This window comes from Marmota marmota, unplaced genomic scaffold (assembly GCF_001458135.2).
Source record: "Marmota marmota marmota unplaced genomic scaffold, marMar, whole genome shotgun sequence".
Classification (NCBI taxonomy): Eukaryota; Metazoa; Chordata; class Mammalia; order Rodentia; family Sciuridae; genus Marmota; species Marmota marmota.
In genome coordinates, this window is record NW_026000327.1 from 495,095 (window position 1) to 506,490 (window position 11,396).

At 33.8% G+C, this 11,396-nt stretch overlaps 1 protein-coding gene across 8 annotated transcripts in view; it reads left to right on the top strand.

Moving 5' to 3' along the window:
• LOC107158750 (lysine-specific demethylase 6A) overlaps window positions 1-11,396 on the top strand; it is a 190,552-nt gene that overhangs the window by 57,611 nt on the left and 121,545 nt on the right. For all 8 annotated transcript variants that reach the window (XR_007345077.1, XR_007345078.1, XM_048797399.1 and 5 more), the window contains 2 exons: window positions 215-273; window positions 1,810-1,930. Coding sequence is in view for 6 of the 8 variants with exons in the window: in XM_048797399.1 (XP_048653356.1) it covers window positions 215-273; window positions 1,810-1,930 (180 nt within the window). In the remaining 2 variants the exon portion in view is untranslated. The remainder of the gene's footprint in view (window positions 1-214; window positions 274-1,809; window positions 1,931-11,396) is intronic.

Genomic DNA, 11,396 nt, shown 5'->3' on the forward strand with positions numbered 1-11,396 from the left:
TATTTTTTTTTTTTTTTTTTGTTAGAATGGGTTGATTGAAAAGAAATCAAAATACTTTCCCAGTCGCATGACTTTGGCGTTATATGTTTGATTCAGTGTTTGTTTTTAAGCATATTGTAGTATGTGATAAAATATTCAGAATTTAAATCATCCAATGTACTTTAAATATGTAGTAGATATAAAACTTTTAATACAAGTTCCTTTGCTTTTTCAGAATGCTGCCTTTTTATATGGTCTTGGTTTGGTCTACTTCTATTACAATGCATTTCATTGGTAAGTTGACTTATTCCAGGATTTTCAAATAAATTGTAGTATGTGTAATAACACAAAATATTTTAATACCCATAAAAATCGTTTCAGAAGAATCATTTTTACCTTTCTTCCAACTACTTATATAGATAGGAACATTGGCCAATAACTGGTAACTAAATTATAAATTCTTGGTGGCAACCTGGTTATAAACTTTCAATATCCTACTGGTAATAACAATTCAGCATTGAGGATTAACTATGAATATAATCAATTGAGGATTAACTATGATCCTACTTTCTGCCTTTTAGAGTTGTAAGAGTTCAAAGGAAAATAAATTGGAGCCTCGCATGGTGGCGCACACCTGTAATCCCAGTGGCTCAGAAGGCTGAGGCAGGAGAATCTCAACTTCAAAGCCAGCCTCAGCAACAGTGAGGCAAAGAGCAATTCGGTGTGATCCTGTCTCTAAATACAAAATAGGACTGGGGTTGTGGCTCAGTGGTCAAGTGCTCCTGAGTTCAGTCCTGGGTATCAAAAGAAAAGAAATCAGTTTATGACCAAGAATTGCAAACCTGTTATGTAGGCTATATATATCCTGTATTATTTGTAACAGTTCTTAAATATGAACTGACAACTGTTTAATATAGTGTACCAAAGGTAAATATTTAACTCAGGAAGCTTCTGCTGTCTTCTTTCCTTATTTGGAGAGTCGTTTATTATGTCAGCTCTGGAATTTTGTTAAGAATTTGTGGATTATCAATGCTTATGATTTTTCCCCTGAATTAACATTGGTTTACGTGATATTACATTTTTATGTGGTTAGCTATATTTAAAACCAAGAATAGTTTGGGACCACTTTCAGATTTCTGATAATTCTTAAAAGATCCTATTTATAGAATTCACAATTCTGAACATTTAGAAAAATAGGAGATCTTAGTTTTAATGTTTAATTTTGGGATAAGGAAAATGGGATGTATTAGTTTTTATTCAGTGTTATTTAGACATTTATTTAGTAGCACATACAGGTCTGTTAGGAGTTTAGATTACAATTAAACTTGAGTCTTCGATTTATGACAAAGGTGATGGCATTATATTGTTGTGAAAGTAAGAACGGTCCTTTCCACCAATTACACTAGACAACAGGAATCCTATGTTGGGTGGCTGGAGCAGTCAACCCTGTTCTGTATCATACCTACTTAAAATACCCTCCAGGTGGATTATAAATGAAAATATGAAAAGCCCCCTCCTCCAAAAATCTTCTATAAATATAGTTATATGGAACAACAGAACTAATACCCTCACTGTCTTACCTTTTCAAGAATTTTCCATTGTCCCTTTCTGTTGCACTGAAAAATTTATGGAACTTTTTAAGTATTGTCAAATAATTGGAAAAAATTAAGTAGAAATTATCCTGAGCTTCCCATTTTCTAAAATTTTTTATAGTACTTATTTATAATTATTTTTATAAAATTGATAATGTCCATTAAAATTAGGCAGCCACCATGTTTTCTTTACTATACATATTAAAAACTTAATTTCTTGTATTTGTATTTTTTTCAGGGCAATTAAAGCATTTCAGGATGTGCTTTACGTTGACCCCAGCTTTTGTCGAGCTAAGGAAATTCATTTACGACTTGGGCTTATGTTCAAAGTGAACACAGATTATGAATCCAGTTTAAAGGTAGATGATATGAGATTTTCTAGAGATAAAATATTTTTTTATGACTGTTTATGTGTGTGTAAAAAGTGTTGGACTTTATGGTAACACTATAAAAATTTAGAAAATTTAGGATATGAACTAAAAGATAAGAAAGGGTAGGTTTTGGGATATAAAAATTCTAAGACTTGCAAGGTAACTTTTAGTATGTTAAGATTCTTAATCTAATATCTAGTAATAATATACTAATTTTTGTTTTCAAGTTTTAAATAAGTTTGTGATCAGGAGATGGTTGCCAGGTATGGATTTCATTTCAGCATAAACATTATTTTCTTCTAAGTGATTGCCACCATTGAGAAGAGAATGAATTGATTAGTGATTCTGTATTAATCATTCATCTTTGATTTCTATAGGTCTTATTAGGAAGCTACATTCCTTTAACAGTGGCACAAATATGACAGCAACTTTATATAACAGAATTTTCTCTGTGAGGCCTTTGGACTGCCAGTTGATGAGTGTGAAATTATTAGAAAGAAATACTACATTATTGTTCAAATATGTTAATTCTAACAAAAGTTTGATTTCTCAAAAAAATGTTTAATTTCCTTGGTTTATGCCATGTTTTTATCGTACAAGGCATTTTATGGAAATAGAACTTCCCTGAAGACAAATTTATTGCTTTTGGAAAGAATTAGAGCTTCTGAAGAAAAAGCATGTTTTGTGAAAGTATGACTATTAAGAATGTTTGGCTGGGCTGGAGATGTGGCTCAAATGGTAGCGCGCTCGCCTGGCATGCGTGCGGCCCGGGTTCGATCCTCAGCACCACATACAAACAAAGATGTTGTGTCCGCCTAAAACTAAAATAAATAATAAATAATATTTGAAAAAAAAAAAAAAAAGATGTTTGGCCTTTTCCAGGTGTAGATCTTTTGTAGATTATCTTGATTTTAAAGATAGCATGTATATCTTTCTTTATTTAGTAAGATATACTTTGTACTCAGTAACATGAAAATGCCTAATAAAATTTTTTTGATATTCCAATACAAATTTATTTTAAAATATTTTTATTAACATGTATATGAATTGTACATATTCAGGGGGTTCAGTGTACTTCAATACATACATGTAGAATGTACTAATGAAATTCACTCACTATCTTCCCACCATATTTGCACTCTATTTCCCAGTCTCTAGTAAGCACAGTTCTATTTTTGGTTGATTTTATTTTTTTATTTATATTTTAAAGCTTGTACATTTAAGGGAAAGCATAAGCACTTGTTTTTCTATTTTATTTTACTTGACATAATGTCTTTCAGTTCCATATATTTTGCCTCAAATGAGAATATTTCATTCTTCTTTATGGCTGATTAATATTTTATTACATATAATATCACATTTGTTTTTAGCCACTTTTCTATTGATGGATATATACACTAATTCCATAACTTACCATATAAATTCCTAAATAAATGCTTTACAAAAACTGTGTGGGTTGTCTGTTCTGAACCATTCTTAAGTTCAGTGATTTGTTAGACGGACTCATATAACTCATGTTACAATTTTGAGATATATATATATTTTTTTTAATTAAAGCTTTATGGTTACACATAGTATCTGGGTTCATCCTACAAACCCATACATGCATGAATTTGATTTCAGTTTATGATCCCCTTTCCCTCTTCCTTTTCCTTCTTGTCCTACCTCCCCTTACCTATTCTTTTTCCTCTGCTCTGTTTTCTTTCACTCCTCTACTTATATTTGATTAGTTCTTTCTATCTAGGAATAAAGATGAAGTTCCCTGTGGTACATTTGTATATGAATATAACATGATTTTTAAGAATGCATTCTGTACCGCCTCCTCATACCAGTCTGTCTATTCTCTCTTGTCATCTCCTTAGATAAGCCTTTCTATATTGTTGATCTGATTTTTATGTGGTCCTATCCTTCCTTCCCCCTTTCTGTATTTTACTGTAGCTTCTACATATGAGAGAAAACATATGACCTTTGAGTTTTTGGGCTTGGCTTATTTCACTTAGTATGATTTTCTCCATTTCCATCCATTTTCTGGCAAATGCTGTAGAACTGCATTGTGTGATGTATATCGCATTCATCTATACATCACACAGTAGATGGATGAATAAGAAATTGTGATATACATGTGAATATGTATGTGCACATATGTATATATCACAATTCTTAATTCATTTATCTATTGACAAACACCTGGGTTGGTCCCATAATTTAGCTATTGTGAATTTTGCTGCTGTACACATTGGGATGGCTGTATTGCTATAGTGTGCCAATTCTAGATCTTCTGAGAAAAAATATCAGGGAGTAGGGTAGCTGAATCATATGGTGGTTCTAACTCTATTTTTTGAGGAATTCCATACCGCTTTTTAGAGTGTTGTACTAGTTTGCAGTCCCACGAAAATGTTCAGTTGTACCTTTCCCCCTACAATCTCCCAGTATTTATTGTTGTTTGCATTCTTGATCATTGCCATTCTGACTGAAGTAAGATTAAATCTTTGTGTAGTTTTGATTTGCATTTTCCTGGTTGCTAGAGATATTCGCTAAATGTTTGTTACAGATTATGTATGTCCTACAAACCAGAGAATGTTTATTGCCTGGCTCTTCACAAGTGTTATACTTGAAGAAGCTGTGATCCATTTTCTTCTTTGGACTTAAACTCTTTCTTTGCAGTCATTGACAGGATAACTTGGTCTCATATGAGCATAGTTTCACCTTGGTCTCATATGAGAACAGTTGGACTTTCTTGTTAGGTAAGAAATTTCTTGCCCTCTTCTCCCATTTCTTTTCTTTGCTCTTTTTTTCCTTTGCTACTCAAGTTGTATTTCATATTTTCATCTTTACTAGTATTATTTTCAGGTGTGAAATTATCACCTTAAAAACTTTACTTCATCATTGGAAGAAGGTCCTGAGGAGTTCATGGAAATGTGTTCGGACAGTTTTACCAATGGTCAATCATTGCTCTTATCACATTACCTTTTGTGCCTAGTATTTAGGCCCTATTAATAACAAGGGTTCAGCCTCTGGGTTACTCAGAAGTTGCTTTTTTTATTGGTGTTGTTGTTGTTTTGCATTTTGTTTTGTTTTTATTTTTTTTTTATTTTTTAATTTTTTATTGTGGGTTGTTCAAAACATTACAAATTTCTTGACATATCATATTCGACACTTTGATTCAAGTGGGTTATGAACTCCCACCTTCACCCCATACACAGATTGCAGAATCACATCAGTTACACATGTTGTTTTGCATTTTGAAGATTCAGAAGTTCATGGACATATCCAGCATTCCAAGGTTAATGGGTGTTTGTCTTTTGAGATCTAGTATCTCTCTTTTTTCTGTATTCCCAATTGCTATCTCTTGATTAGATGCTTTATAGTACAAATTTAAAAATTACTTTAAAGTTTATGTATGTTGTGTGTGTATGTGTGATTTATACAGTTTATATATGTACACATGTGCATAAAAAAAGAATGTCTAGAAAAGCAAAATTAAAAAGTAGGCATATCTTTGTCTAATTTTAATTATCAGATATATTTGATATAAAGTTTAATTTTAATTGTCAAATATAAATAATATTAAATAAATGTACTTGGAACATTATAAATAGAAAAAGAGAATTGAAAAGTTTATAAAGTGTGCATTGAAAGTCTTTGCTTAGCTAACAAACAGGATCATTGTTTCTGCACAGATTTTTCTTTCCCTCTGCAATTATAATCATCAGTGCTGATCACATAAGGCAATTTATCCAAATCTTTATAGTTCATTACAAAAATATAGAGAAACCAATCATGCACACAAACTACACACAAATAGGCTAATGGCAACGAGGAAGAGATTGTGAAACATTTAAGTTTAAGATAAGCAAGTGGTTCTGTGTGTGAATCCAAATGCAGTTTTTAGTAACCAGTTCCATTTTATTCTATACAATAATAATTAAATTTAAACTACCATACAATGTAGAAATGAATTCAGGGTCTCTTTTGATCTACTAAATATTCTTTTGATGGGCATAGAATTTAAAACTATATCAAGTTTGTTAGTATTAAGTGAAAATTTTTACATTTGTGAAATATCCCTAACCCTAATCCTAACTCTAACCCTAACCCTAACCCTATATGATTTACTTCTAAATTATATAATCAAAACAAATGGACATCAGAGAAAAAAGTAGCTTTGGTAATCTGGTTTTGAAGAATTATGAGAAAATGTTTCCTAATCATGAAATATTTAATATTTGTGGATAAAATGGTATCACTAGAACTTTCCTCCTCATTATATAATAGCAAGTTTATGATAGTATTTATAATATGGTCATTCTTGTATCATGGGGAATTGATTCTAGGACTCCCTGCAAATACCAAAATGACAAAATACTTGTTATAACCTTATTGAGGTTTGAAAATGAGGTATTCCCCAAAAGCTCTTGTGTTAATGCAAGATTGTTTGGAGGTAAAGTGACTGGATTTCGAGAGCCATAACCTAATTTGTCCATCTTTGTTTGAAAGATCTGAGTTGAATAAATACTGTGAGTGGAGAAATATGACTAACCTGATAGTGAGGTTCAGAAGAATTTGGAGCTGGCTTGTGGGAGGAATTTGGAAAAATTTAGAGATGCAATCTCAAAAGTCTTTAGAATGTTGCAAGCAGTCCTTAATGAATGATACTGGTGAAAGCTCAGAGGTCAAGAATACCAATAGGAATGCTTTTTGCACTCATGAGGTTTTGGAGGGAAATGAAAGTACTCTTGAGAATTGGACTAGGGACCTTTCATATTATATAATATATAATAGCAAAGAGCTTTTCTACATTTTGCCCATTTCCTAAGACTTGATGTGAAGCTGAACTTAAAAGTGGTGAACTTAAAAAAAAAAAAAAAGTGATGGACTTTAGGAAATTTAAAGGTAGCTCAGCATTCAGTGACATGTGGCAGCTTGTTAGCAGGTATACTATGAGAATCAGGAGAAGAAAGCAGAATTGAAGGATTTTAAAAACTTGTAGTTTGGCCAGGAAAGTGCATGTCAAATTAAGTTATGGTTGTTCAGGAGATATCAATCCCTTAGGATATTTTAAAGACTTTTTATAAAGACAGTAGGAAAGGGGGCTTGAATGCCTTCAGGAAATTGCAGGACTACATAGATTGCAAATTTAGGGGTGTAAAAGGGAAAGTTCCTTTCAGTAAAAACCATAGAATTGCTTTACATACATACAGGGACCTAGGAAGTGCTTTACTCAGCTCAGCTACCTAGACACTACCTAGAGTCTGCTGCAGTAGTCATTTCAGGGGGCTCAGCTACTGCTTGAGCTGGCAGCAGACCTTGGCAGCATCTACATAGTGCTGGTTCTGCAGAAATGCAGGATGGTAGAGTTAAAGGTCTTGGAGGCTTCATCTGAAATCTTAGGGAAGACTTTAGAGGCCAGGAAAAGTATAATCAACTTTGAGTCCCTCCTGGCTGCCCTGAAGAGGAGATTCCTGAAGCTGTGAAAATGAAGTTGAAGCTGTAATGGAAACTTCAGGAATTAAGAGATCAGTAATGTGGATTGTCTGCCAAGAAAAGCTTTTGGCTAAGAGAGGCTGAGTGTACTACAATAGCAAAAGGAGTGGGGAAATTCATTTGGAAATAAAATCTCATAACTGTTTGTACTAGATGCTGTATGAGGAGATATGGGTGACACACCAGGACCTGATTACTTGACTAGTAAAAGGGTTTCAGTCTTTTTTTTGCCCCATCCCTTCGTTCTTAGGTTCTCTTCCTCCCCTTGGAATGGGAGTGTTTATTCTGTGCTACTATATAACTTAGTCTTGATTTTCACAGGGGTTTCCACCTAAGAGTTTTCCTTGAGTGTTAGGTAAGACTTTGGAATTGGACTTTTGGACAATGCTGAAATTTAAGACTATGGGACTCTTGCTTATGGACCAAATGAATTTACATTGTGGGATGGATACGAGATTTTGGAGGTCAGGGACAAGATGTTATGTCTTGGATATTGAGTGTTCCCCAGAAGCTTGTGTTACTGTTGGAGTGTTTGGAAGTGCAGTGATTTGATTTAAATCTGTAACCTCTACAATTCATTCTAGTTTGAATGGATTGATTGGATGTTAACTGTAGGCAAGTAGGGCAAAGCTATACAAGGTGAGTCACTAGTATTATGCTCTACATGGGTGCATTCTGCCCTGTGACCCGATTCTGCCTCTCTTTGAGCTCCCTGACACTGCTATGAGCTCAGAACTTTCCTGCCTTAGGTCGTTCCCCCATCAAGTACTACCTTTTTTTGGGCCCAGAACAATGAAATGGGCCCTTATGTGGAATGAGACCTCCGAAACTGACCAAATAAACTTAACTTTCTGAAGTTGTTCATGTATAGTATTTTGTTTATAGTATTACCAAAATTGACTAAAACATACAAACATTTTTTTCTTATTGATTATCTTTATTTTACTTGTAGTACTTAATGCAGTGAACAGCACATCTCAAATATTTGGGGTGAAAATATTGCCTGTATTAATACATATAGATTTATTTTTACCCCATTATCAAATTTTGATATATGTAACAGTTATGGAAGTGATTCTGCCTTGCATAATGAGGGTGATTAAACAATGTGTGATTTAAATAGTTATTGCATTCAATTGTTTATGGAAAAATTACAGAAAAAAAGGTGTGTATGTTCAATTCAGGCAGTTTTTTATTTCAGAATAATTTTGGTTTCCAGTTGGTTAAATCTGGATTTAGTGAGTGGAGACTGTATATCATAATAGAGATAATAATCTTGAATTTAACCTATTAGCAATTTTATAATTCATCAATAATTATATTGTTCATTTGGTAGTTGGTGGACTTTTTCAATTCTTTTTTTTTTTTTGTAGTAAGATTTACTTGATAGAGAAAGCATGTTTTGATTTACATTCTGAAGTAAGGTCATTCGGAAGACTGTATGATTTTAAGTTTGAGAGAATTTAATGAACCCCTATCTCCAAGTAAAGGATGAAATGACTAGAGATATATCTCCAGCATCCCTAAAATCCCCAGTTCCCCATCCACTTACAAAATTGCTTGATTTTCTTTGTTTTGGAATTCCTCATATGTTCATATATCATTATTTAGTTTGTCTGTTATTTGACCTTTCTTTTTTTTTTAAATATTTATTTTTCAGTTGTAATTGGACACAATACCTTTATTTATTTTTATTTGGTACTGAGGATCAAACCCAGGGTGCGCACATGCTAGGCAAGTGCTCTACCGCTGAGCCACAACCCCACCTTTCAAAAAGTTAATTAATGAACAGTAAATTTTTCCCAGTGCTGCACCATTGTGTCTGGCTTACTTCCTATTTTGAGTATCTGAATTTTCAGTAAAATTAGTTTTGCTAAATAGGTATGAAATTATGTTATTAAATACTGGAAGACATCTCAAACAATTTTGTAAACTTATTATAATCTTAGTTACTTGGTACAAATATATTAACTCCTAAAAGTTTTGTAAATAAATTTTAATTACCATATTTGCATGGTGATGTATAAATTAGCTCATTTTTATAATTATATTAGTATGATGATTGATAATTCTCTGAATTTTCAGTTTTCTCAACATCAATTTGTAATTATTTGTTCCTAACTTATTTTGTAAGTTAAAGGTAAGCATTTTTGTTTATTTCCCTTTTTGTGTGTATAGGGGTACCAGGGATTGAACTGAGGGGCACTGAACGGCTGAGACACATCCCCAACCCTTCTTTGTACTTTAGAGACAGAGTTTCACTGAGTTGCTTAGTGCCTTGCTTTTTGCTGAGGCTGGCTTTGATCCTCTTGTCTCAGCCTGCCAAACCGTTGGATTACAGGTGTGCTGCACCACTGTGCCTGGCTTACTTCCCATTTTGAGTATCTGAATTTTCAGTAAAATTAGTTTTGGTTGAATTCTGCTAAATAAGTATGAAATTATGTTATTGAATACTGGAATACATCGCAAACTATTTTGTATTTTGTAAGGACATTAAGGCATCTTGATGGACATGATAGATAAATAAATATCTATTTATAAGAAATACAAATTTGAAATATAAATAGAATGATAATTTTAATAAATTGATCATTTTTTTTCCCCTTCCCTTATTTTTGGAGAATTAGAAAAGTTTCTTTTTTTTATTAGTTGTTCAAAACATTACAAAGCTCTTGACATATCATATTTCATACATTTGTTTCAAATGGGTTATGAACTCCCATTTTTACCATGTATACAGATTTCAGAATCACATCGGTTACACATCCATGTTTATACATACTGCCATACTAGTGTCTGTTGTATTCTGCTGCCTTTCCTATCCCCTACTATCCGCCCCCACTCCCATCTTCTCTCTCTACCCCATCTACTGTAATTCATTTCTCTCTTTTTTTTCGCCTTTCCCCTCACCTCCTCTTATATGTAATTTTGTATAACAATGAAGGTCTCCTTCCATTTCCATGCAATTTCCCTTCTCTCTCCCTTTCCCTCCCACCTCTTGTCCCTGTTTAATGGTAATCTTCTTCTCATGCTCTTCCTCCCTGCTCTGTTTTTGAGTTGCCCTCCTTATAGCAAAGAAGACATTCGGCATTTGTTTTTTAGGGATTGGCTAGCTTCACTTAGCATAATCTTCTCTAATGCCATCCATTTCCCTGCAAATGCCATGATTTTGTTATTTTTTAGTACTGAGTAATACTGCATTGTGTATAAATGCCACACTTTTTTTTTTATCCATTCATCTATTAAAGGGCATCTCGGTTGATTCCACAGTCAAGCTATTGTGAATTGTGCTGCTATGAACATCAATGTAGCTGTATCCTATAGTACACTCTTTTTAGGTCTTTGGGGAATAGTCCGAGAAGGGGAATAGCTGGGTCAAATGGCAGTTCCATTCCCAGCTTTCCAAGGAATCTCCATACTGCTTTCCAAATTGGCCGCACCAATTTGCAGTCCCACCAGCAATGTACAAGTGTACCCTTTTCCCCACATCCTCGCCAGCACTTGTTGTTGTTTGACTTCGTAATGGCTGCTGTTCTTACTGGAGTTAGATGTTTTCTTAGGGTGGTTTTAATTTACATTTCTCTGACTCTTAGAGATGGTGAGCATTTTTTTGTGTATTTGTTGATTAATTGTATATCCTTCTCTGAGAAGTGTCCGTTCAGGTCCTTGGCCCATTTGTTGATTGGGTTATTTGTTTTCTTATTGTTTAATTTTTTGAGTTCTTTGTATACTCTGGACATTAAGGCTGTATCTGAAGTGTGAGGAGTAAAAATTTGTTCCCAGGATGTGGGCACCTGCCGAGAGCCACGGCCCCTGTATGGCCCCTGGCATTTTGCCAACAGTATTGATTGACAGGCGAGGCATTACTATCCGCCTCTGCCGCAACTTTTGAGTTCTCGCACTATTTTGGAGTTCTCGTGGGGATTTCCGGGGATTCCCTGAGAGTTCCCATTGGTTGGGGAAGTGCAAG